This window comes from Rattus rattus, chromosome 3, assembly GCF_011064425.1.
Source record: "Rattus rattus isolate New Zealand chromosome 3, Rrattus_CSIRO_v1, whole genome shotgun sequence".
Classification (NCBI taxonomy): domain Eukaryota; kingdom Metazoa; phylum Chordata; class Mammalia; order Rodentia; family Muridae; genus Rattus; species Rattus rattus.
Window position 1 is genome coordinate 61,284,615 of NC_046156.1, and position 26,924 is coordinate 61,311,538.

The 26,924-nt window shown below is 50.3% G+C and overlaps 1 protein-coding gene across 1 annotated transcript; it reads left to right on the forward strand.

The window, feature by feature from the left end:
- Window positions 1–2,522: 2,522 nt before the first annotated feature.
- Window positions 2,523–10,767, forward strand: Plekho1 (pleckstrin homology domain containing O1). Its single transcript, XM_032897708.1, has 6 exons — window positions 2,523–2,689; window positions 2,800–2,946; window positions 6,205–6,345; window positions 7,727–7,831; window positions 8,375–8,476; window positions 9,944–10,767. Exons 1-6 carry the CDS (start codon window positions 2,663–2,665, stop codon window positions 10,646–10,648), a joined length of 1,227 nt encoding a protein of 408 aa, XP_032753599.1. The 5' UTR covers window positions 2,523–2,662; the 3' UTR covers window positions 10,649–10,767.
- The last annotated feature ends 16,157 nt before the right edge of the window (window positions 10,768–26,924 follow it).

A 26,924-nucleotide genomic window follows, 5' to 3' on the forward strand; every position in this document is an offset into this window, starting at 1 on the left:
ACAGAGTAATCTTTGTGGCTGCTCAGTTCTTCCTCCATGGAGTGAAGATAATTAGTGCCTTCTTCACGTGGCAGTAGGACTACATGCAATGATCCAGGACAATATTTACCGAGCTAATTCTAGTATCACTGGTCTCTTTTCTATTAAAAAAAAAAAAAACATTTTAGTTAAGAAGATATAATAACTCTTCCTCTCTCCCGTAGGCTAAAATGCCCTAGTCAAAACACCAATCCTATTTTTAAAATAGGATTTTAAAGTCAAGGATATTTGTTTTTAAATGTCAGTTCAGATAGTTCTGCCCAGTAAACGTACAAACAGCAGTTTACAAGACGTTACCTCTGAGAGTTTCTGCTTCCCCCTAACTGCTGAGGACAGCTGTTGTGATGCTCTTACAGGTGAGCATGCTAAGTCACAGGAGTCCTCTCAGGATCTTATCTCCCTAGAGAGATCAGCTCACGGGGTGTGTGTGTGTGTGTGTGTGTGTGTGTGTGTGTGTGTGTGTGTGTATGTGTGTCACCGAGTGCTATAACAATGTGTAAAGGAAACCAGAAGTGCTATGGTGCTATTCCAATTTCTCACTTAAGCACTGGTCTCTAAACGCAGTCCCACTTAGATCACATGCTGGTGCCATGAGGTTCACTCGGTGACAAAAGCAAACCAGCTGGCTCCCAGGAACACGCAGTGTCAAGGCAAAGAAGGAAAGGTGAGGGAGAAGGCCAGGACTATGACATTAATATTTCAGGTTACTGGGAAGGAGGGAGCCGGAGCGATGGGGACCAGCCAGAGATTTATGTAATGTCTCAAGACACAGACAGGCAGAGAAGGTTCTGCAGCCCACATGCATCTGCTCCAGAATCTGAAAATTACTTTGGTTATTTTTTACGAGCCCCTGATGTTTCACAAAGCACTGGCTCCTGTGTGATGCTGTGCAGAGCCCAGAGTCTTGAATGCTGGAGAGACTCTAGTATCTGTTGACTAAATGAGAGCTCCAGAGAGAGAAGAGGCAAAGTCATGAATTCCTTCTGCCCTGAGCCAGAATCTCTCTTTCCTGGAGTGGTGGTGATTAAGCTAGAGCCCTTCCTGAATGCTAGGCAAAGAGCTCTACCACGGAGCCACACCCTCAACCCCCTATTTAAACTTGGTAAATCAGGTGGAGACAGGAGGATTGGCAGATCAAGACCAGCGTTGGCTATGTAGCAAATCTGAAAGCAGCATAGGCTGTGTAAGGCCTTCACTTAAAAAATAAAGACAAAATAATCCAAAGCATTCTTACCTGCCCAGCCAACAAGTTCCCAAAACTCAGGCTAATTCCCTTATCTGTGTCCTCATGCTGGTACACATGCTCCCTCCTAAAGCCTTTCTCGCTCATTCCTTTGCCTTTTAAACAGGGTAGTACCAAACTGAGATGGGGAGGGATAGTCTGGAAAGTGTGCTGTGTGTGTACAAAGTCTAAAAGACAGACGGAGGGGTTGGGGATTTAGCTCAGTGGTAGAGCGCTTGCCTAGCAAGCACAAGGCCCTAGGTTGGTCCCCAGCTCCAAAAAAAAAAAAAAAAGAACCAAAAAAAAAAAAAAAATCAATCAATAAAAGACAGACCGGGGTTGGAAAGCCTACATCTGATTTCGTGTAACAGCAGTGTGTCAATTTGAGCGTGTTAAATGGCTCACTGTGCTGGAGAAATAATATCCTCGTTCTTATATGCCGTACAGAACGGTACTCAACGTTTTAATGCCCAAATAGCGTTCTGAAAGCATAAAGTTGTGTGTCCACATGAAATAGAAATCTATTAGAACGCCTAGTAAGATTACAGGATTGGGAAGCAAAGTGGGTCTGAGAAGGGGTGTCTTCCTTGATAAATTCTCCCCCCAAAAAGCCCAAACATCCTCCACTCCTCAAACCATAAACTTACCAACACTTCATCTTGGACGTCTCTGGAAAAGGATTACTTCCCCCTCTCTGTACCTGGGAGCTTTACTCATTTCGTGGTGGTTGTGTTACTCTACACCAGGTAAGAGGTTTATTAGCTTACTGTCTGGTACTAATTGAACCTAAAAGACAATACTTGGGTCTTCACCGGGCTTTCATGGGTCAGCTGATCCTCCTTTTACAGGTAGGGGAACCGAGACCCAGGAGTGGTGGTGTGGAAAGCCAGGCTCAAACTTGGGCTCCCTCCAAGCCTCATCAAAAACACGGGGCTCAGAAGGACTCGCTGTCTGGACGTCCTCCGGCCTCCCCGCCGCTGCACGCGTGTTTACCGGAGGCCTCGCGGGGCGCTCACGTCTGCCCCGGAGTAGGTCGAGAGTGGAGACTACCGAGGCTCCGCCAGCCAGAGTCTGCGGGTCCGAGGCGGCCGCTCTCCCACGGCGCCTCCGCTCCATCCCGCTCGCCACGCCTCAGGCCCGCCCCCACCGCCGCGCCTCCCGGTTATCCGCTCGCGCCTCCGCCGGGTGCCGGGTCGGAAACAAAGGCGGGGGGCGGGGAGCGCACGGCGGCGGCGCCGCGGTCCGCCCTTCATTCGGAGCCCGCGACGTCAGCGGCGGTGGCCGGGGCCCGTGCGGCGGGGGCGGGCATGGGCGGCGGGGGCGGCGGGGGGGGGCAGGGGCCTGGCCTGTGGCTAGCGCGAGCCGCGGAGCGAGCAGCGGGCGCGGTCGCCCGATCCCGCCATGAAGAAGAGCGGCTCGGGCAAGCGGGTGAGTGCGCGGCGCGCGGACAATGGGGCCGGGGCCGGCGGGGGGTGGGGGGGAGCGGGGAGGGCGCGGAGACCCGTCTGAGCCGCCGCTCCTCGTCTCGCCCCGGGCAGGGGCCTCCGGATGGAAACCATCAGTCTGCGGCTCCCGAGAAGGTCGGCTGGGTCCGGAAATTCTGCGGGAAAGGGATTTTCAGGGAGATTTGGAAAAACCGCTATGTGGTGCTGAAAGGCGACCAGCTCTACGTCTCCGAGAAGGAGGTAGGCGCCCTTGCCCGAGCGGTCGGGACCCCGTCCCCACGGCGGCTGCTAGTTCTCCGCTTGCCCCGCCTCCATCTCTGCAAGTTCAGGGGTCGCAAAAGTACTGTGTCTGCAGAGAAAAGTCACCCCCGAGTGAGAGAACCTGAGTGGGATTTAGGAGTTTACTTATTTGATGTGCCTTTGCGGACACCTTTCTCAGAAGTTCTAACGTCCTACGCCTCTCGCTCTATTCTGGCCCCCTAAAATATGGTTGGGGTTTTTGTGGGTTTTGTTTTTGTTTAATTTGCTGTTGAAACACACTGGTATGCTTATCCCTCGACCCTCCTATGCCTTCCTCACCCCAGCCCACCACCCTTCCCGTTTCTGCCTGGGGCGGTTGGGGGAGAGCATATGTAGGTCCCCTGAGTAGCCCAGTCATCCTAAATCATAGAAAACACAACTTGGAGTCAGTCTCTGGGAACAGGGGTAAAGTAGCCGCGAATGCTGGATTTTTGTAGGTTCCAGCATCCTGAACCAGGCTTGTGCCCCACCTTCCACTCCACTTAAAGGGTAAAAGCAGAAAAAAAAAATTCTCAAATTCTGCCCATCTTATTTGTAGACAGGGGGAATGGAGTTAGGACTGTGAGCGTCTGTTTGTGTCTCCGTGGCTTTGGCTCTGAGTTTTACAGGAAACTGCAGCCCACATGGGGTCAGAATGTAAAGCCAGGTCGTGGAATCCAGACCCTTTCCCCCTTAGTGAAGCTCTAACTCTTGACTCGATAACAAGAATGCTGAGAAACTGAACTTGCTTCCCTGTGACTGTCTACAGATCATGGTGGACTGTTCATGTACCTTTCAGACTGGCCTTTCCTTCCTTGCCTGTGTGCCCTCACCCCAAACCGACTGATTAGGAAGTTCTCCATTAGCGCTAACCTGTTCTGCTTTTGTCAATAGACACTTGCTTTCTGCCCTTTTATTTGGGTAAATAAAGCCTTTTATGGTGTCAAAGCAGATACATCTGCAGCCCAAGAGAGGTACTCATCTGAAAACAGTCTACTGGAGACAAGCAGAGGGGGGGGGGGAGAGAGAGAGAGAGAGAGAGAGAGAGAACTAAACAGTGTTGAACCTCCAGGTCCCTCTTGAAGGGGCCTAAACATCACAGTTGGAGAGGCTTGGGAGCAAGCTAAGGGAAAATTGACAGTTTTCTCTTGAGGGTCACTGCTACCTGCTCTCAAATCCTACAGAGAGCTTCCCCAAGAATTCTCTTGCTTTCTACTTTTATTTATTTTAAAACAGCAGCGAGTGTCATGGTGTATCTCCTGTCTTCCCCGAACTTCATAATGCCAGGAAATGTAGTTAGCAATCAGGAAGGGTTTCCTACATGTTGGAGGGGAAACCAGAGGACAGTGAAGGGCTACAGAAACAAAACAAGGCCTTTTTTTCTCCTTCAGAACCTGGGGACAAACCTGCATGGTTACTTTGTTAATAAACCTGGGTCTGAAGGGAGGGATACAGAGCAGAGAGAGGCTAGGATGACCTCAGCCTAGAGTGTCCCCTGTCCTCTGACTCAGGAGCATCTGACTAGACCTGGGGCCAGATGCCCCCTGCTGGGAAGGGCAGTGGAAAGGAGGAACCGGCACCTTATCCTGACCCTTCTTCAGAACCAGTTCCATGGTCGAGTGGGCCTAGTAAGGGCAAAGCTGCCAGAAGACACCGTTTATTTGGCCTGTAAACAAAAGCACAAGAGTGAAGATGTAAAACCCAAAAGCTGAGCATATTTGCGATTTACATGCTGATGCAAAAACAAAAAAAGCATGCTGATGCTTTCTCGGGAAAGCAACAACTTCTTCCTGTAGAGAAGCCCCTCTGTGGGAGTTGGGGGTCAGTCCTTATTCTCCAAGGGCATCCATCCTTCCTTAAAGAGGGCTGACCTGATCAAGGACCAGAGGTAGGAATGGGTCCACGTGTTAGGGGCCTTCACAGTAGAGGAAGTGAGGTTGAAAGCTTAGCACGTCTGTGGGCCACGAGACTGAAGGGTTAATTTGGAAGATGTAGTCATAAATGAGACTTTGGGGATTCGGTGCGGGGAAGAGACAATAGAGAACAAGGTGCCAGGGTATCTCTTTTCTGGGCACTGACATCTACTTAGCCTGTTGCCTACCTCCTACCCTTGCCCTTCCTGACCTCTGTCAACGCATCTCGCTCCCAGAGCACCTTATCAGCCTTGTCCACGCCAAGAGAGCTCCCCTCCCCTCCCTTCCCCTCCCCTCCCCTCCCTTCCCTTCTTTTCCCTTCCCTTCCCTTCCCTTCCCTTCCCTTCCCATTCCCTTCCCTTCCCTTCCCCTGGGAACACAGAGCAAGTGAGTCCCTTCCCCTGGCTGCACACGCCCAGCCCTTTCCTCTCCAGCGTTCTGGCCTCTGCTGATAGTCATTCTGGGGAGGGCACAGGAGAGGCGGTGCTGCATCATCCCACATGCCAGCGTGTGTTGCTGTAACTCGCCCTGGAGTGTTTCTCCTCCCGGGTCCACCATAATGTTTAAGGCCCTCTTCCCAGCCGAACATCAGGAGCCCTAGAAAGGGGAGAGCACTGGAGAGCCAAACCTTGCCAGACAAATGGCAGTAGATGAATTGTCCCTGTGCTCCCCCCACAGCGCATGTGCTCAAAAGGATGGGCAGATCGGCGACAGGCTGGTAGACGCCTCCCTTGGCAGACAGACAGGGACCTCCTTATACATGTTTGCGTGGTTTCAACTTTTTCCCGGGGAAACATGACCATCTCGTTCCTGGCATATTCCCAGCCAAGTAGAAAAGGGAGAGTAGCTGCTCAGGAAGTCTCCTATGACGTCCTACGTTAGAGAGAGCAGGTGGAAAGGAACACTCTGCTAACCATATTCCCTGAGGCCAGAGGCAGCCCTTTGTCCCTTCCAGGTGTTGGCTGCCTTTTCCCCTTCCCCTGGACTTAGTAGTCACTCTTGTCTTCCTTACTTGGAAGGATCAGAGCAGCCCACTGCTGTGTCCCTTTAAGGGCATGCCCCTTTAAGGACTTATAAGCTGTGTTGTCCTTCAGAGACACAGAGTGAGAGCCCCGGTAGAGGGAGGCACTGGGGTGGTAGCTTGTGGGGAGTGGGTTAAACAGAACCCCATACAAGGACTCAGGTCTCAGTCCCATCCCCCAAGTACACAGCTTGGGTGGAATGGCTTCCTGCTCTGTTACCCTCCCCTTTCCCCGGGAGGAAAGGCAGAGTAATTTTATCCTTATGACACCCCAACCTCCCGTAGGTAAAAGATGAGAAAAATAGTCAAGAGGTGTTTGACCTGAGTGACTATGAGAAGTGCGAAGAGCTCCGGAAATCCAAGAGCAGGAGCAAGAAAAACCACAGCAAGTTCACGCTGGCCCGATGCAGACAGCCGGGCACCACGGTAGGCTCTCCTCACTGCAGTCGGTAGGCTCTCCCTCACTGCAGTCGGCAGGCTCTCCCTCACTGCAGTCGGTAGGCTCTCCCTCACTGCAGTCGGTAGGCTCTCCCTCACTGCAGTCGGTAGGCTCTCCTCACTGCAGTGGTGGGCTCTCCCCTCACTGCAGTGGTGGGCTCTCCTCACTGCAGTCGGTGGGCTCTCCTCACTGCAGTCGGTGGCTCTCCTCACTGCAGTCGTCGGTGGCTCTCCCTCACTGCAGTCGGTGGCTCTCCTCACTGCAGTCGGGTGGGCTCTCCTCACTGCAGTGGTGGGCTCTCCTCCTGCAGTCGTCGGTGGCTCTCCTCACTGCAGTTGGTGGCTCTCCTCACTGCAGTCGTGGTAGGCTCTCCCTCACTGCAGTTGGTAGGCTCTCCTCACTGAAGTCGGTAGGCTCTCCCTCACTGCAGTCGGTAGGCTCTCCTCACTGCAGTCGGTAGGCTCTCCTCACTGCAGTCGGTAGGCTCTCCTCACTGCAGTCGGTAGGCTCTCCCTCACTGCAGTCGGTAGGCTCTCCTCACTGCAGTCGGTAGGCTCTCCTCACTGCAGTCGGTAGGCTCTCCTCACTGCAGTCGGTAGGCTCTCCCTCACTGCAGTCGGTAGGCTCTCCTCACTGCAGTTGGTAGGCTCTCCTCACTGCAGTCGGTAGGCTCTACTCACTGCAGTTGGTAGGCTCTCCCTCACTGCAGTTGGTAGGCTCTCCCTCACTGCAGTCGTCCGTAGGCTCTCCCTCATTGCAGTCGTTGGTAGGCTCTCCCTCACTGCAGTGGGCAGGCTCTCCTCACTGCAGTCCTGGCCACGGGGCCCACAATTATTCTCCCTCTGGCTTCTATTATTTAACTGGAGAATATTCTGACCATTTCCTTTCTTCCATGCAGGCTAGCCTATAACCTATTCAGCCATAGATTGATATCTCCCTCCCTCTCTCTCTCTCTCCCCCTCCCCCACTTTGCACACACACACACACACACACACACACACCCCTCTACTGTACATACGTATGAAACATTATTGGTGCTTCTTCCCTGATGTGTGTCTGAAGTTCAAGGGAAGCCAGGGAAGCCAAGCTTGTCACACCCTGTCCTCAGACATCTAAAGATCCTGACTACCTGAGCGCAGTCAGTCACACGTCCCAGTGTCACCATCTTAGCTCCCTTCCATCTTTCTAAAACAACCTGTGCATTTTGCTAGAACAGGCTCTAGGCTCCTTCAGTCACTGATGTTCCCAGAAGCAGAGTCTCTCCTTCCAGGAGTGGGACCTGAGGGGATGAGAGGATTATTCCTTTTTGGGGGGAGGTTATAATTTATTTGTAAAACCCTAGCTAAAACAAGATGGTTCCCCTCACAGGCCCCCAACCTCATCTTCCTGGCAGTAAGTCCTGAGGAAAAGGAGTCATGGATCAACGCCCTGAGTTCTGCCATTACTAGAGCTAAAAACCGCATCCTGGATGAGGTCAGGGGCTTGTTGTGGGAGAGGGGGTGGGTGCTAGGGTGGAAAGCAAGCTGTGACAGACGGACAGATGCACTAATCAAGGGGGGTGCTTTGTGGGGCCCCTCTAGGTTCCCCCAGCTCTACTTTCTTGGCTTTTTTCCCCCTTTGGTTTCTTGAGTCAGGGTTTCTCTGTGTAGCCCTGGCTGTCCTGGAACTCCCTCTGTAGACCAGGCTGGCCTCGAACTCAGAGATCCACCTGCCTCTGCCTCCCAAGTGTTGGGATTATAGGAGTGTGCCACTATGCCCTGACTTTCTCAGCTTCTTTAAAGGCTCTGTTGTGTTGTCTCCCCACCCCGCTTTCTCTCTTGTCTTTTCTCTGCTGATTTGAACCCCACACACGCTTCACAATGCCTGATCTAGTCTGGGGTCAACTGTGTCCGTCAATCCGTCTACCCACATCCCTGCTCAGAAAGAGTGGGCAGGATGGCCTGTTTCTCAGTCCAGGGAGACTCAGTTGGGACAGAGTCCTAAAGAAACCCTGGGACTCACAATGCATCTCTTCAGGTCACCGTTGAGGAGGACAGCTATCTTGCCCACCCTACCCGAGACAGAGCAAAAATCCAACACTCCCGCCGTCCTCCAACCCGGGGACACCTCATGGCTGTGGTATGTACAACTGCACGAAAGTAAACACTGCCGGGGGCCGGTTCGGTGCTGCTCCATCTCAGCTGTGTACAAGCAGGAGCATTGTTGGGAGTCCTCATAAAACTGGGATCAAAGACTCAGAAGACCTCTCCACCCTACGTCCCTGCCTTTGATTCGATTCCTCTAAATCAAACTTATATGCTCAGCACCTAACATGAGTCAGTCTCTCTGTTCTCCAAAACTTCTGAAGAAATGAGAAAAACCCCCCAGGACAGTGAAAAGCAGAAGTGCTGTGTGCAGAATGATGTGTGCTGCTGTGTGGTGGCCGGCCACTCTAAGGGGTGACAGCTCCATGTCCCCACAGCAAACCCTCTATCTACTACATGAAGTAGTGGTTTCTCTCATTCAGCCTTGCGCCAAGTCTAGGGAGAGGCCATTCATGCAGGAGGAGGAACCAGGCCTTAGAGTCAGCAGACCCTGAGGAGGACCCATGGTCTCTGGGCTGCCTGCAAAGTGGGCAGTGACAATTCCTTTAGGAAAGTGGTTCTGAGAGAAATGGTCACAGCAGCATGTGCGCGACAGCACAGACAATACTGGGTTCCCCTTACCACTTCTGTTCTATTACAATACTTAAGAAAGAAGGGAACAATGGGCTGGAGAGATGGCCCAGCGGTTGGGAGCAGTGGCTGCTCTTCTAGAGGACCCGGGTTCAATTCCCAGCAACCACATGGTGGTTCACAACCACCTGTAATGGGATCTGTTGCCCTCTTCCTGTATATCTGAAAAACAGCTACAGTGTACTCATATAAACAGCTCACAACCGTGTGTAACTCCAAGATATGACACCCTTACACAAGCATACCTGCAGGCAAAACACCAGTAGACACAAAATAAAAATAAAGTATAAAAAAGAAGACAGGGGGCTGGAGATATGGCTCAGCGGTTAAGAGCACTGACTGCTCTTCCAGAGGTTCTGAGTTCAAGTCCCAGCAACCACATGGTGGTTCACAACCACCTGTAATGGGATCTGTTGCCTTCTTCCTGTATATCTGAAAAACAGCTACAGTGTACTCATATAAACATAATAATAAATAAATTTTAATAAAAAAAAAAGAAGACAGCGAGGTTCATTACAAGGCAAGGATTCAAAGTTCAGATATCAGCGGAGCTAAGGTATGTGGCTGAAAGAATGTAGGCAGAGGAGTATCCTCTGTCTGTCTGTCTGTCTGTGTGGATCTTACTGTGACACGTGGGCCAACCATATGACATGTAGCACAGAAGTAGACACTTCCTCCGTGAAGCTTGTAGCGGAGCAGAGAACAGACAATAAGCAGGAAAGGCTAAGTTACAGACAAGCAAAAGAAAGTGGCTCAAGTCATCATCAAAGGAATCAAAACGGCGGAGTAGAGGGTCTCAGTTGGCATGGAGGGGTCCCCTCAGGGAGGGGGCATTATTGGTTCACTGCCTTGGTTCACGTCTCTTTCCCAGGCTTCCACCTCTACCTCAGACGGGATGCTAACATTAGACCTAATCCAAGAAGAAGACCCTTCCCCTGAGGAGCCAGCCTCTTGTGCTGAGAGCTTTCGGGTCGATCTGGACAAGTCTGTGGCCCAGCTGGCTGGCAGTCGACGGAGAGCAGACTCAGACAGGATCCGTCCCTCTTCGCACCGGGCAAGCAGCCTTTCTCGGCCTTGGGAAAGACCAGACAAGGGAGCCCCCTACACCCCACAAGCACTGAAGAAGTTACCCAGTACAGAGAAGAGCCGATGTGCCTCCCTGGAGGAGATCCTATCCCAGAGGGACACTGCCCCAGCCCGCCCTCTCCACCTTCAAGCTGAGGAATCCCCGGCCCCTGTCTCCTCCCAGCCGGGGCAGCTGTCCCGGATCCAGGACTTGGTAGCAAGGAAACTGGAGAAGACTCAGGAGCTGCTGGCAGAGGTTCAGGGACTGGGAGATGGCAAATGGAAGGCCAAGGACCCCCCACGGTCTCCACCCGACTCCCAGTCAGAGCAGCTGCTGCTGGAGACAGAGAGGCTGCTGGGAGAGGCTTCGTCTAACTGGAGCCAGGCGAAGAGAGTGCTGCAGGAAGTCAGGGAGCTGAGAGACCTGTACAGACAGATGGACCTGCAGACCCCGGACTCCCACCTCAGACAGACCTCTCAACACAGTCAATACCGGAAGAGTCTGATGTGAAGGATGGGCGGGGCTGGGATTTTGAGGGGCACAGACTCTTTATCTCCAAATGTTGCAGGATAAAGCTTTTTTATTTACCTCAATCCAAAAAAAAAAAAAAATTTCATTGCTTTTGCTGATGCCTCACCCACTGTGGCTTTTTCCTACAAACTTCCCATGTCAGCTTCCTATTTAGATTAAGCCTCGAGGCCCACGTAAAGAGCTCTCAGCTGCACAAAGAGTAAGACAGGCGGGCCTTTTGCTGTGCACGGCCACCTGCCCACCCACCCCCCCACCCCGCCGGGATCAGACCTGGATGTACCCGGGCTGTCTGAGTTAGAGCGGGCTGGGGACAAGGTTTCCTCAGATGTCCCAGCTTCTCACTCCGAGGCTGAAATTTCACCTCTGCAACTTGAGTTCTAGGGACACAGGGGCCAGTGCCACCTGTCCGTGCCATAAGAGAAGTGAAATTTACCTGAGCCCTGAGGAGGATATGTGGAATTAAAGCCTCCCAGCCCAGCCCCGGCTTCTCACCACGGTGTGTGCACCGTCGCAGGGAGAGGGTCACTCAGACTGGTCTCTCAGGCTGAGGCTCAGTGTACGGCATTTACCTGGCAGTGCGAGGCCCTGTGCCTTCTCCAGCGAGGCTGAGCTAGCCACCTCTTGTTTTTCTCATTCAAGGGCTCCCTTTCCCTCCCACCACGAATCCAGATACAAACTTGAATAGATGGGACCAGCTTGGTCCTCTGACTGGGGTGCAGTAACACACGAACTGGGGAGCAGCTGACCTTGTGGAAGAACTGAACTAAGAATGAAACTGTCTTGTGATGGAGGCTGTGTGGGGAGGAGGGGAAACCAGACCTGCACCCAACTTCTGCTTTCTGCCAAGCAAGGGTTCCTTCTACCCTGCCCACCTCCCTCCGCCCTCCTGACACAGCCCAGCTTCAGAATAGCTCTCCCCACACCGCCTGCCTGGCTTCCTCACAGGGGCATTCATGGCAGAGTGAGCTATTTTCTAAGATTAAGTTTATTAGTGGAAATAGGAAGGTAGCAGGCAAGATCTGAATGATTCGGGAGATAAAGGGTCCTAGAGCCTCTCGAGGCATTGGGCAAGGTGTTAAAAATACAGGAGTGTGTCCCTTGTCCTTGATCCTTATGAGGTCTCACCCTTCCCAGAGCTTCCGGGTGAAAAGAGAAATAGAGTTAGAATAGGCAGGCTCCAGGGGCCCAGGCTGGGGAGAAAGTAAGGGCTTGGGAGGGGAGAGGGGGGCTCCAATCTCCAGCCTGTTAGGACATGACCACCTTGTAAACGAGTTGGTGGAGTCCCTCCAAATGAAGGCATCTTAGGAAAGAGGGATTCTGGGTTTTCAGGCACACATGAGGACTGGGGATTTGACCTCAGCACATTCTCTAACCACTGAGCCATCCCCCAACCCTGCCAGCAGAGGGACACTTGTTATGACTATGGTCCCTGCCTCTTGCTATGGTTGCTAACATGTTCCCCAGATCTAGCCTGTGGCTATCTTAGACACAAGTACTGCACTTGAACCCTAGAAAGTACACAAAGTACCCCCTTACTGGGGTCCCTAGACTCTCCTGACAAAGTGAGGGAACCAGGCTTCCTGTCCCCCTCAGAAGCTCCACTTTCCACAACTCTAGCCCTGCTTTTCAGAGTCACCCATTGCCACAGATACTGAAAGTTGGGTTAAAATTACATACTTTCTGCCTTCCTGTCTCATTATCAGCATTTTCCATTGTCTCTTCCTTGTCGCCCCCACATAATGAAGAAAAAGACAAAACAATAATGACAGGTGTGTCCTAACATGCCAGTCATCTCCAGGGGAGGGACACACGTGCACACACACACACACACACACACACACACACACACAGCAGACGTTGGAGGACAGTGGCAGGTGAGGAACAGCAAAACCGCTCAGGGCTCTCCACAGGCGGTGTCCCAGCCTGGCCTTGAAACCACAGGGATCTGGATTCAAGTTCCAACTCTAACTTTGGTTAAGAGGCCCTGGGCAAAACAGCCTTGATTAAGAGTCTTGTTTTCTCCTCAGCAAACCAAAGTCGTCAACTGTAAAGCGCAGCCTGATGTCTATGCTTGTCTGTCCACAGTGTTTTCAAAGGCTGCTGGGACCAGCTTGCCTCAGTGAGTAGTGAACAGCAAATTCAGGAGGCCAGAGCACAGCCTGAATGAGGCACAGACCACAGGGCCAATTGATGGATCAATCGATCGATTGATCAATCCTGCCGCTCTACTTCACATCCTTGAATGGGCCGCCGGCCATGCCGTCCCTCTCTTCCGTGGAGGGCATGTGAGGTGCCTCCAGGCGCAGTGCTGAAGACAGCTGCAAAGAGGGAAAAGCGTGATTCCTGGTCTGCAACCATTTCGGAGCTTTCACACAAAACCATGCTTCACACCAGAAAAACAACCTAAATTCTACGCTGGGGTGGGCGGCTGCCAGCAAGATTTCTTTCTAGTCATGTAAAAATGTTTTGAACCTAGCCACCATGACAGGATCACGGCAAGCTATGCTAGCATCCTCCTGGCCCCTCTTCCTCTGCCATTCCACACTCTTAAGCTGTGGCCCTGGGTGGCTTTCTCCCGTGAAGCTGCTGACAGACATTTCCAGGATGTTTATATTCACCCTCCCTCCTGACTGCCTGGCTCTCTCTTCTTACCCAAATGAACAGGAGAGGGAAACTCCTCTGGGAGGCCCAGGATGGGGAGAGGGGGAATCCAGGACACGGAGTTGATCCAGGGTGATGAGTAGACAGGTAAATTTAAGCACAGGATGCTTAATTCATATTTCAATGACAGCCCCTCAGCTCTGCCTGTTTCTCTAAGTTGTTCAGGAGGGTTTGGGAGGGCCTGTAAACGTAGTCTACAGCTTCCTGCATTAGGAAGACGTCTGTTGGCCTGGAAAGCTAATGAGTTAATTTGCATATGATTTCCACAGCATAGCTGTAAGTTGTCTAGGGTGAAAAGACAGGGGAGGGGAAGAACACAAGTTTCTCTGACCCTCCCTCCCCGCTCCAGCCCTAAACAAACTGGTAAGCCTAGGGTTATGATCCTAGGGCAACAGCCTGTGTCCCATCCCCACCCACTCCCCCAAGGCCCCTGCCAACAGGAACTGTGCCCCACCTCTCCCTAGAAACCCATCCTGAAGTCTCGCTCTAAGACTCACAGGCAAGCAGCCCTTCTGCAAGCCCTTGAAGCCTGGCTATCACTCTCTCGCCTCCCTCCCTAGCCTGAGTTTCCTTTTCTGCTTTTCTCCTACCTCCCAGTCTCCCAACAACAGCAGCCAATCCCCAGCCTGCTCTAGAGCCACACCATATATGGAGAGATTGGAAGGAAACCCGAGTAAAAGCGGGAGTGAACACACACACACACACACACACACACACACACACACACACACACACACACACACGGTTGAGTGCTTTTCTGCACATGACCCTGTGTCTCTCTGTGTATACCATGAGCCCCACTGTCCCCTGTCCCTGGTTCACCCCACCCACAAAAAAAAAAAAAAAAAAAAAAAAATGTATCTGTTCCTTCCCACCTTTATTCATGCCCCAGGAGACCATCACTCCAACTGGTTGCCTCTGACCTAGATTCCCTGCACTAATTACAACCCTAACGAGATCTAACAAACACCCAACTTAGCACAGCTGAGACCCTCGAGGTCAATTAGTGCAGTCCAGTTCCACTTGGGAAGCAGGCTAGGGTCGGGAAGTCGTGTATATGCCCCAGTCCAACCACACCGCAACTCTCTGGTTGAAGCAAGGATGAGGAGAATGCAAATTTAGTAGGACCCGGTTAAAAATGGCATTTTGGAGAGTTAACCAGTGTGGGAAGAACATTTAGATTGGAGAGCAGTTGGAGAATTTAGGTTCCCAGCCAGGCATGGTGTGGTACCTTAGAAGGCTGAGACAGGAGGATGGCACATTCGAGTCATGCCTGGATGAGAGGATTACAGATTCCTAGCTTCCCTTATGCTGTCAGCACAAGGACTGGTGCACCTTTATGAAGAAGAGAAACTCTGAAATGTAGCCCTAAGACCTGGGTCTGTAGCATGGCCTCAGTGGTGGCTGCTGGCCCTCAGCCTCAGTCCCCATCCTCCCTGCTAGCTTGGGAGAACTCAGAAGTCACTCCTTTCTCTCAGAATTAGTCTACTTAATCTCATCCTTGTTTTTCATTCTTCAAGATATTACAACTCTGAGAACAAAAAGTCCTTCCTCCCACGTGCTGGAGAGAGCAGTACAGAACACCTGCGGCTCTTACAGAGGCCCTGAGTTCAGTTCCCGGCCTCCTCATCCGCACAACCACCTGTAGCTACAGCTCCCTCTTCTGGCCTCCATTGGCACCTGCACTCGTGTGCACATATTCATGCACAAACACACTAAAAAACATAATTAAAAACAGTCTCAAAAGCCCTTTCCTCCTCAAATCCTTTAGGTGGCAAGACAGGGCAAGAGAAGGACTCTCCTGTCCAGTGTTGGACTGAGCATCTGTGGAGGTGGGAAGGAGGCAGAAAGGACTAGAGGATTCTATGTGCAGATGCAGAGTGAACTTGGTCTCTTCCTGGCTTCCGCCGCTGGAGTGGCAAAAGGCAGCACTCTGCAATGCCATACACGCAGCCTGCACGGTCCTGATGCACGGGCAGGGAACTCACTCTCCCTGGTAACAGAGCACCTCTCAGCACCTCTACCCGCATGACCAATAGGTATCTTAACTGGCATTCCATTTATTAGCTAAGGCTCTTGGTGGCTGTCCTCCAAGCCCCTTTATGAGGTGGACTTGATGCTCCTCCATTTTCAAAGCTGGGCTGTGGCTTGATGTGAGTTTACCTCGTGACTTACTTTGGACAATGAACAGGCCCTTGTGCAGGTTTCAGACCTTAGTCCATAAGGGGTCCTACAGTTTCTGCTCTCTCTTAAAATTCAGCTGCACGTAAGAAGCCTCAACTAAGTGAGAGACTACATTATAGAAGAGGCCCTGAACCTCCACAGCTTCATCCAGACCTGACGGCCGGAGGCAAAACAGCCAAACCAGAGACCAAGGGCCCAGTGAAACCCGAAAGATGGAGGAAGCTACCAGTGGTGGTGCACACCTTTAAATCGAGCAGGCAGGAAGCAGAGGCAGGCAGGTCTCCGTGAGTTCAAGGCCACCCTGGTCTACAGAGTGAGTTCCAGGACAAGATCTGAGGAAATAACAATGCTTGTTACCCGAAGCACTGAGATCTGGAGGTGCCTTCTTACTCGGCAATGCATAGTATAAGAAGAAAGTGGGGGTTGGGGATTTAGCTCAGTGTAGAGCGCTTGCCTAGGAAGTGCAAGGCCCTGGGTTCGGTCCCCAGCTCCGAAAAAAAGAAAACAAAAAAAAAAAAAGAAGAAGAAGAACTGGTTTGGGGAAGTAGAAGGTCGCCATCATTAAAACCTAAAACAGGAGTGGGTGCCATTGTGACCAGCAGCAGATGGAAGTGAGATGGCCCATGAAGAGAGTTAGTAAGGCTGGGGCAGGCAGGGAAGGAGGAAGGCACTGGAGACTGGAGAGAGGTTCCCACGGTACATGGGGTAGAATGACTGATAAAACCGTTGTCTGTGGTAACTCCGCAGACAGCAAATAAGCCTACCAGACTGAAGGAGTGCTCTGGGTGCAGACTGCCGATGCAACGGCTCTCTCCCTTCGTGTTGATATCACAAAAGAGAATGAATGGTAAAGGCAGCCTTCGAGCTTCTAAGCACACTTGAAGGAAAACTCAGAGAGCACTGGGAAGGTCAAGTGGAGAAAGCGCTCCCGGCATTCCCCGGGGCTGTTAAGAAGAGCGAGCTGCTGGAGCGGACCACCTGGCCAGGAGCAGTCCCTACGCGCACAGCCACAGTGGAGCAGACCTGCCTGTGTCTGAGCCTGACAGGCAAGCGGCCAACAAACGTGTGTGTGTGGGGGGGGGGGGGGGTCAGTAGCCTCTGTAGTGACTCACAAAAAGGCCCTATTGTCTGAAGGGGCCAGGAGAAACGATGGAGGACCAGCTCAGAAGAGCTGACCTGTCACTGAGGCAGGAGGCAGAGTTCAAACTAAAGGAGGCCTCTACTGGAACTCCACATGAAAATGGCCCCTATGGGGCCTTGGTTGGCTGAAGCCCCTGAATTTTGTTTTATTTCATTATGTTGTAGTCATGAGGATTGGACCCGGGGCCTCTTCTGTCCCTGGCAAGCACTTAACCTGGGAGCTACACCCCCACAGCCTTCTTCTCTGAGCCTTGAATCCTCCCTTCCCGCGCTTGCTGGTCAGACATTTTGACTTTGCAAGTGCAGGCCATCACTTTTTCAGGATTCTAGATGCTCAGTAATGCTCCCATCATAATAAACCACCCCTGCTGTCCTTGCTCATGTGTCAACCTGGAATCCCAACACAGCGCCGCCTCACTTGGGCTTCTAGCCCACTATCATAGAAATCCAGATGATTTCAGGACTTCTCTGGCTCCTGGTAGAATATGCTGTGTGTTAACTATCCCTCCTCGCCCTCCTGCTGAATCCTGCTGTGACTTAACCATAGTTGTTATCCTGGGAGTCAGGGGACAAGATGGGACCCATCTGAGGAAGCCCTTCTATAACAGGATCAGGAAGCCCTCTGTGTTGTCTTGAGTGGCAGCTGATTTGTAACTGAGAACTAATTTTCCCGTTTAAGGCAATGTCTCAATAAACTGTCTGATCTTCCTACTTCACCCCTTAAATGGCTGGAATCACAGGTATGTGCCACCATATTGGCCCCTGAAGTATCCTCCGAACCCTTAATTGATACGACACTTGCCTAACAGGAAAAAGACCTTCGGTTCCATCCCCAGCACCATATAAAATCAGCATGGCAGTGTAAGCCTGAGTTGTAATCCTAGCGCTCAAACAGCGGAAGCAGAAGGTCACAAGTTCAAGGGCATCTCAGCTACTTACGGAATTTGTGGTTGGTCTGGATCCATGAGACTCCTAAGGAGGTGGGGTGGGGGTGCTAGCCACGGATTATGATTCATAGAACACACACACACACACACACACACACACACACACACACACACACACACGAGTGGTAAGAACCAAGCTGGTGAGGGTCACCAGCATCGCTAAACTCATGGTGGTATCTGCAGTCCAGAGACAGAGGTAGTAGCAGGCTTTATTGATTTATTTATTGACTCCCCCCACTCCCCGTTCCGTTAGGGGCCAGGAGGACAAGCCAGGGCATCACAATGATTTTAGAGGCCAGAAAAATTAAAGGACCAGTCAAGGGCTTGACTCATAGGCAGAGTTCGGCTGACTAATGGCACATGATATCCCCAGGGACAAATGGATGAGAGCACAGGCTGAGTGTGTGTAATCAACCCAAGCCTAAGCAAGCACACAGAGGCCAGTCCCAGCTACCCCCGTAAGAAGCCACAAATTCTTAAGAAACTGGACCTTTGTGCATTGTTGGCAACAATGAAGAAAAGTGTGTGATCGTTCCTTGAAAATTAAAAAGAGAATTGCCAGGGGCTAGGGAGATGGTTCAGTGGTTAAGAACACTGGCTGCTCTTCTGGAGGACCAGGGTTCAACTCCCAGCACCTACAAGACAGCTCACGGCCATCAGTAAGCCCAGTACACATGGCCTAATGCCCTCGGAGAGCAGACACATAAACGATGAATATACACACATGCAGACAAGACACCCGCGCAAACACACATGCAGACAAGGCACCCGCTCAAACACATAATGTTTAAAAGAGGAAGAATCAGCTGGGCAGAGGTGGCACATGCCTTTAATCCCAGCACTCAGGAGGCAGAGGCAGGAGGATCTCTGAGTTTGAGCCCAGCCTAGTCTACAAAGAGAGTTCCAGGACACAGAGAAACTGTGTCTCAAAAAATGAAGAAGAGGGAGTAGTGGGGGGTAGTCCAGTGATCGGGGATGAGCAGATGAGTAAAATGTTGTCTGACAGGACTGGGAGATGGCTCATTTGGTAAAGTACTTGCCATGGAAGCCTGGGGACCTGGGTTCAGTCCCCAGAACACATGTAAAACACACGTTTAGTATCTTAGGCTTGTAATCTCAGTCCCAAGAAGGCAGATATTGCCAGCCAGCTGAGCTGATCCCTGTCTTAAACACAAGGTGGATGGCTCGTGAGGAATAATACCCAAGGTTGACCTCCGGCCTCCACCCACATAGGTAAACATGGGTATCCACCCATACATGCACACCCACACAAAATGTGATATGAACACTTGATGGGACGGTATGTAGCCTTGAACAGAGGGAGACATCCTGCCCCATGCTACAACACAGATGAACTGTCATGAGTACGGAAGTCACAAAAAGACAGAAGATACTCATGGTTCCACTTCCATGAGGTATCTAGTGTGGCCAGCTTCGGAGGACGGAAAATAGAGCAGCAGTTGCATGGAATTGTTTATGAATGGGTTTGATTTCACCACTGCAATATGAAAAGGTCCCGGGGTCTGCTGCACAAATTTACGAATATGAGGAACACCACAGAACCACTAGCCACTGAGGTGATAAATTCAGGGGGAAGGGGTTGTTTGTTTGTTTATTACCTCACTTTAAAATAGAATATACCTCTTTTTCTTTTCAGCACTGGGGATCAGATCCAGAATCTTGCACACACTAGGAGAGTCCTCATGTTGGGGTCAACCTCAGTTTGCCAGGCCAGTCTCTGACTCCTGGTTTTGGTTCCTGGAGGATGCATTCCCGGTAGAGGGGGACCAAGACTAGACTTCTCAGTGGATAAAAATTAAGTCCTCATTATAAAGGGGCATCTTACTGTTGTTATAAAATTCTAAATCTAATGCCCTTCGCACACACCATGCCCCGTTTAATTTTTGATCAGTTTGCCCCGCTTCATTTTTAGCGTCTGCCTTCAGCGTCATGTTGCTGTGGAGAACAAGGATAAATAGACCCATGGGCAGTGGGGAAAGAGCGGGGACAGCAAACGCCTTTACTATAGAACAAGAATGGACTGAGCCCCAGAGGCACGTAGGTGTCTGTGAGCTCTGGGCCAGCCTGGTCTACATAGTGAATTGCAGACCAGTCAGGACTACCCTAAGACCGCAGGAAAATAACCTGATGTTTTAATTTGCTGTTAGGCTGAGACTATAGCTCAGAGGAGGAACTATAGCTCCAAGAGCAGAGCCCCCGGTGTCCAGCCTGGGGGTGGAGAATAGCTGTTTAAGTAAATCACTATGAATTCTCTTCCCACATGCTACTGAAGTAAGCTTTAGTAAATGTATCTGGTGAGGAAAACGCCATTGGGGTGCTGGGCAGTGCCACTGGTGTATCTTACCACTGTAATCTGCGTGGCATTCTCTGAGGAGGAACTACAACATGACAGCCTGTAATTTCCTACAGATTAACATGCCAAGAAAATGCCAGTTATTTGTGGAAATGTAGAGCTGGGATGCTCTCCACTGGGTGGGGGCGGATTACACACCAGCGTGTGTGTGCGCGTGAATAGACGTGCGTGGCTTCTTTCCCCCACTTTTTATAGAACGTAGTGTGGTCAGTAACTTTGGAGTGAGCATTGCTGTCACGCTGCCACCAAAGCATGGCATTAGAGGCCAGAGAGATGGCTCAGTGGGTAGAGGCTCCTGCTACCAAAATGGTGGAAGGAGAGAACCAACTTTTGATCGCTGCCCTCTGACCTCCACATAACCATCATTCGCCACCTCCATGCACACACACACACACACACACACACTCAAATAAATAAATAAATAAATAAATAAATAAATAAATAAATAAAGTTTTAATTGAAAGCCCAGCCTAGCCATGCAGCTTATAGTCCCAGCAAATAGGAAGCCGACCGAGGCAGGAGGATCCAGGTTTGAGGTCAGCCCCAGTAACAGTGATAACCTGTCTCAAAATCAACAAGAAGTACGAGGGAGTATGGGTCAGTGGCTAGCACACGCAGGGCCCTGGCTCCATCCCCAGAACCACACACACAGAGCGGGGAAATGTCTCTGAATGGAAAGGCATTCCTCCCTGCCTTTGGGTGTTGCCATTTGTCTATTTCCTTTCTCCCAACCAGATAGAGAGCACCTCGGACAGGGGCTCGGGAAATGGGTTCAGTGAGTGACTGCAAGGAGAATCACACGTGACATTGAAACTATCAAGTGTATTAGCAGAAGCTCGCTGTCTGGAAGGCTGTGCTCCCACTAGGCTGTTTCTTACTGGTTGTTTGACAATGGATAATTCTCAATTCCTAAATCTACTTCCTCATTTAAAAAAAAAAAAAAGGAATTACTCTTGTCCACTTCCCTTGCCTCATACAGCTGCCATCTTGCAAACGCTGTGCATCCCCCTCGTACCCCAAGGCTGGTCTTAAGCTCCTGGACTCGTGACCCTCCCTGCTCTGCCTCGAGTGCTGAAGTGACAGGCACATGCGAGTTTCTCAGAGATGGCAAGCGTCTTAAAGGATGACTAGAGAACCCACTTGGAATTCCAAACCAGAGCAGGCTGAAGGCAGGGAGGTTGTGTCTCACCTCAGTGGTCCTGAGCCACAGCAGTGGGGCTTCTCAGTCGCAACAGCCGGGCTTATATTCTGCTACTTCACGTTTGTCCCCCCTGAGACTTGGTCCTTATCCTGGTCTCCGCTGTCTTACATGAGAACAAAACGGGCCTTCTGGAAGCTTTGCTAGGAAGTCAATCAGACAGGGGCTTGTTAAGGTCGTCTGCCAGCCATGAAGAGCTGTCTAATATACAGAAATCTGGGGTAAGGGGGACAGTTCCGTTGTTAAATGCTTGGCACACGGGGAGGTAGGAGCCTATGAAGTCGGTGGATGCCCAGAACCCACTGGCCAGCCTGGCCTAGCCCATTCTGCAAGCTCTAGACCAATGAAACTCCCTGTCCCATTTGACAAGGTGGACAATCACACACACACACACACACACACACACACACACACACACACACACACCATTTTTTAAAAAACAGAAATAATGATACGAACTGCCTAAAGGATGGCCCTTTTCAGGGATGTTCAGCAAGGGCTGACTTGGGAACCGCTCTCTGGGGAAGAACAGGATACATTTGCTCCATCATCTCCATCTCCGATTCGATAGCACTTGTCTTTCTAAATCCCATTCTGCCAAGGCGTTCCCAAAAAAAAGTAAAATAAAACAGGTCCTTTCCCATCCATTGGCTCATTAAGTCTCTCTAGTACTTGAGCCAACTGGACAACACTTGGTGGTGGTACCCACGGTTACCCAAATGCTAACAGGCTGCATCTACAGCCAATTCTCCCATCATCAGCAGGGAGAAGACATGATGTACATAGATGAAACGGAGAGACTCCTGGGAGATGTCCTCAGACAAAGGGCTCATGCTCTCGTCTGTGCCTTAAGTAAACCTATTTTGTATGTATGTGTGTGCTTTCTAAATACTTCATGGGTTTATTTTATTTTATTTACATCGATGTTGTGTTCTGCCTCCATCTATGTCTGTGTGAGGGGGTCAGATCCCTGGGGATGGAATTATAGACAGTCAGGAATGCCATGTGGGTGCTGGGATTTGAACCTGGGTCCTTTGGAAGAGCAGCCAGTGCTGAGCTATTTCTGCAGCCCCATACTTCATGTTTCTTTTTCTGGTAAACCTACCTACAGAAACAGAGATAACAGGTCAACTCTGGATCCGACACAGTGATGTCAGGCATAAGAAAGAATGCATTTCTGCTGAGGGCTGTGTGGTATTCCCATCTAAGCCAGCTTCGCCTCCTAGGCAGCCTTCGATTGATGGAGTGGCTGACATGGCCAGCTTCAATCTCTCCCTGTGAGAAATGCACAGCTCCTAAGTCACACCTCAGCTCTACACATAGACTCAAAAGTTTGTATGCACCCCCCACCCACTCCCCACAAAATGCTCACTCTGTAGCTTGAGCAAGTGGAGAGAGGCTCCTTAGCACAGAAATGCCAGGGTTCTCTGTGTATAAACACTCCTCACTGCCTAGAGTTCTCCTTTCTTTAATTGATGTCTTTTCTCTCTTTAAAATATTTTTCAAATGCTAAACTTAGAAACATCCCCACTGTCCATCAGTTTGGAGACCAATTTAAATAAATTATGATAGCCAGACCTAGAAGGATAGACCTGCAATACAAACTCTTTGGGAGACTGAGGCAGGAAGAAATCAAGTTAAGACCAGTCTAGGCAATGTAATAAGACCACATCTCAAAAACACTGAAAAGGGGCTAAGGAGATGGCTCAGTTAGTAAAATGCCTTCCATCCAAGTATGTTGATCTCCAAGTTCCGATCCCCAGAACCCAGGTAAAACTCTAGGCTCACCTGTGCAAGTGTAATCCCAGGACTAAGCAGACAGACACGGGCAGATCTCTGGAGTTTGCAGGCCAGCTTATGCAAATTCACAAGCTCCAGGTCCAGGTCCAGGTCAGTCTCAAAAGTGAGGTTGAGAGGCTGGAAAGATGGGTCTCCCGTTAACAGAACTGTTGGTCTTGCAGAGGACCCAGGTTCAGTTCTCAGCACCCACATGATGATTCACAACTGGCTGGAACTCCAGTTCCATGGACACTAAACATTTGGTTAAAAAACTTAACACATGGGCTGGAGAGATGGCTCAGTGGTTAAGAACACTGGCTGCTCTTCCAAAGGTCCTGAGTTCAATTCCCAGCAACCACATGATGGCTCACAACCATCTGTAATGGGATCTGATGCCTTCTTCTGGTGTGTCTGAAAATAGCTACAGTGTACTCACATATATAAATAAAGTTTTAAAAAAAAAGCACACAAAAATAATAAGCAGGATGGTGGTAGGAAGATCAGACAGTTCAAGGTCATCTTCAGCTATGTAGTGAGTTCAAGGCCAGCTTGAGATACAAGACACCCTGCCTCAAAAAAGAAGGAAAAAAAAATCAAGCAAGTAAGGAGGTCCTGGTGACACAGGTCTATGATCTCTGCTACCCTGGAGATTAAGGCAAGAAGATGGCAAGTTCAAACCCAACCTGGGCCGTTTAGAAAGGTTCTGACTCAAGAAGTAGAAAGGTTTGGGCACTGGCTTGACACTGGGTGGCATTTGCTTGCCCAGGACGCCCAAGTCCTAAGCTCAATCTTCAGTACTGGCCATGAAGAAACAGGATTCAGTGTAGACCGTGTGTGTTTCTCTCCTTTAAGCTTTGCATTTGACAATACTTGGGCTTCCAGCTGCCCCTAGCTGCTCCAGTCCGCTAGTTCACAAGTCATGTCTTGAATCACACTTTTGTTTGAAGGTCTTGAGTTTCTCTTCTTGAATGTCAAAGCCACTATTTAGGGCTTCTAGTTCAAGCCATGACCCCATCTCTCCTCAGTGTCTGCAGCCATCTTCTGCTGGGACCTACCAATTCTCCCGTTTCTTTTTCTCCTCTCCCAAAATCTATTTCCACAGTCGAATGAGGTTGGTAGTGATTTTTAAATCCAATACCCATGTTCCCTACAGCTCGTGAGTTAAAGTCCACATGCTTTAGGAGGATTTATAAGTCCCTGGAGTCTCACCCTCCCCACTCTCTTTCACAGGACTTACTGGCAGTGTGTGTGTGGGGGGAGGCTTGTCATCATCATCATCATCATCATCATCATCATCATCACCACCATCATCCATTTATTTACCAAAATAAATGCACAGAGAGGCCAAAGATAAACACCACCCCAGGTCCCCACCCCTACCCCTCTTGCCCAGGTCTGCCTCCCCGGTGCACAGCCTTTTGTTGAAACAATTATCCTTTCGGTTAAAAGGAATACATTTCCCTTTGTTAAGTGTCATTTTAGTTCTCAGAAATCCTGTGAGCAAAGGAAAGTGCAGGACAGGGAATGGGAAGGGACCAGGTCTAAGACCAGCAGAGTTATGAGAAGTAACTTGTGTTCTTTATAGCAGGGGTCCCCAACCCTAGGGATGGGTCAATGCTATAGAAAGCTGGGTTCATCCGCAAAGGTGGAGTGACCTAACAAGCTTGTTCAGTAAGCGCAAAGCCTGGGGCTGGAGAGATGCGCAGCTGTTAAGAGCACTTTCTGCTTTTTCAGAACCCAGCACCCACATTGACCTGTTCACAAACCAGGAACTCCAGTTCCAAGGGATCCAATGCCCCTCCTGACCTCTGGGGACCCCACACAAGCCTGTGCATGAGCGTGTACTCTGTGCATACACACACACACACACACACACACACACACACACACACACACACACACACACATACCAAAATGAGAAACCTCACAACACCTGAACTCCGCTTCTCCCACCCTAAATCCCCAGCACTGGTAGCTTTCATTGTAATTAGGATAAGAGTAGATTTTTCAGCATCATGTGTCTGTGGTGGTTTGAATGAAAATGTCCCCACACACCCATAGAGAGTGGCACTATTAGGAGAAGTGGCCTTGTTGGAGGAACTGTGTCACTGGGAGTGGGCATGGTGGTTTCAAAAGCTCAAGACAGGCCCAGGGGGTCGGTCTCTCTCTCTCTCTCTCCTGTCTCTCTCTCTCTCTCTCTCTCTCTCTCTCTCTCTCTCTCTCTCTCTCTCTCTCTCTCTCTCTCCCCCTGCTGGCTACAGATTCAACCCACTCCAGTGCCACATCTACCTGTTGGCCACAATGCTTCCTACCAAGATAATAATCGACTAAACCTTTGAACTGTAAGCCAACCCAAATTAAATGTCTTCCTTAGAACAGTTGCCATGGTAGCCAGGCAGTGGTGGTGAACACCTTTAATCCAAGCACTCAGGAAGCAGGGGCAGGTGAATCTCTGAGTTTGAAGTCAGCCTGGTCTGCAGAGGGAGTTCCAGGACAGCCAGGGCTACACAGAGAAACTCTGTCTCAAAAAACAAACAAACGAACGAACGAACGAACGAACAAGTTGCCATGATCATGGTGTCTCTTGACAGCAATGAAACCATAGGACGACTCCCTCATTCACAGCCTAGGATGCCTGACAGTGACACTTGCCAGACACACGCTCGGATCTGACTGATGTATTTCATTTAAAGCCTTCTTCATACCTGGGTTGAAGGATGCGATTTTTTTTAACGTATGATCCCAAATAATAAAGACCAGAGATCAAGTTATCTTGTAATGTCCAAGCCATACTCTCCTGAAAATCTGCCATACTTGCTGATGTTCCGGGAAATGAGCTCTCCCCATGAGCAGTGGTTACTGAAACACACTTGAGGCCTGGGCTGACAAACCCAGGCTCTCCCTGAGGCCCTGATTTATGGAGAAGGAACAAAGCTCCTTCTCAAAAACCAGGAACATGTTTGGTGTAAGACAACTTGTGCAAGACCTCCCAAGCCCAAGCTTTCTCATCTTCTCTGTCCTGTAGTCTGTCTGTCTTCTGATCTCTGATCCTCTCTCTCAGAACTGTGTCACTGAAGAATGGCTTGCTTGACTTTCCCTCTAACAGGCACAAGGCAACCTCAACCGTAGTACGCCAGCTCACACCACTGGCTCGCTCTCCTTTCGGAGTCCAACTCTCTATGTAACCTGGAGCAAGGACGTGGAGCTCTCTTTAAAGCAGTGGTTCTCAACCTTCCTAACACTGCAACCCTTTATACAGCTCCTCATGTTGCGGTGACCCCCAACCAGAAAATTATTTTCGTTGCTACTTCTTAACTGTAATTTTGCTACTGAGTGGTGTCTCAACCCCCAAGGCCATTCTTCAGAGACAAGGTTCAGAGAGAGAGAAGACCAGGAGATCAGAAGATAAAAAGACTAGAGGACAGAGTGTGGAATCGGGAGGTCTTGCACAAGGTGTCTTCCCTGCGACCCACAGGTTGAGAATCACTGCCTTAGTGTAAGGCATGGTACTAATTATAGTGTGTTTCAAGGCTCTGAACTCTTCAAAGCACAGGGCCTCGGGCCACATTGTTTCTCAAGTCTGACACATCCTAAAATCTCTATTAATACCCAAGAGGTAACTGGTTTCCCAGCCTTTATCAGATGACTAAGTATTCCCTAGGAAGAGAGCTCTCAGATTCTCTGGATGGCTCTACAACTGCCTTGATGCCAATTTCATAACGTTAAATCTTGGGAAAGCTATTCTTTGGTGTATATTTAAATCTCTCCCAACGAATCTTCAAGAAAACCAAGGAACCAGCAGAAATGGTTTAAAGCTTCGCCTTCCCTCCACTCCTGCGCTGCCTCTACCCAGACATCAGTTCTCACAAGCGCAGCCTCAGGGACTCGTTTCCACACAGCAAGTCCAGCGAGCGTGGGAATCATCGCCTGACCCCCAAAGGCGCAAGATAAACAAAAACAAACAAAAGTAAA

Bases quoted from the DNA above. Each gene is read 5' to 3' on its own strand.
- Plekho1 (XM_032897708.1), top strand. From the start codon at position 2,663: ATGAAGAAGAGCGGCTCGGGCAAGCGG. The intron at 2,947-6,204 runs GTAGGCGCCCTT...AACCTCCCGTAG, and splicing joins TCTACGTCTCCGAGAAGGAG to GTAAAAGATGAGAAAAATAG. The intron at 6,346-7,726 runs GTAGGCTCTCCT...TTCCCCTCACAG, and splicing joins GCAGACAGCCGGGCACCACG to GCCCCCAACCTCATCTTCCT.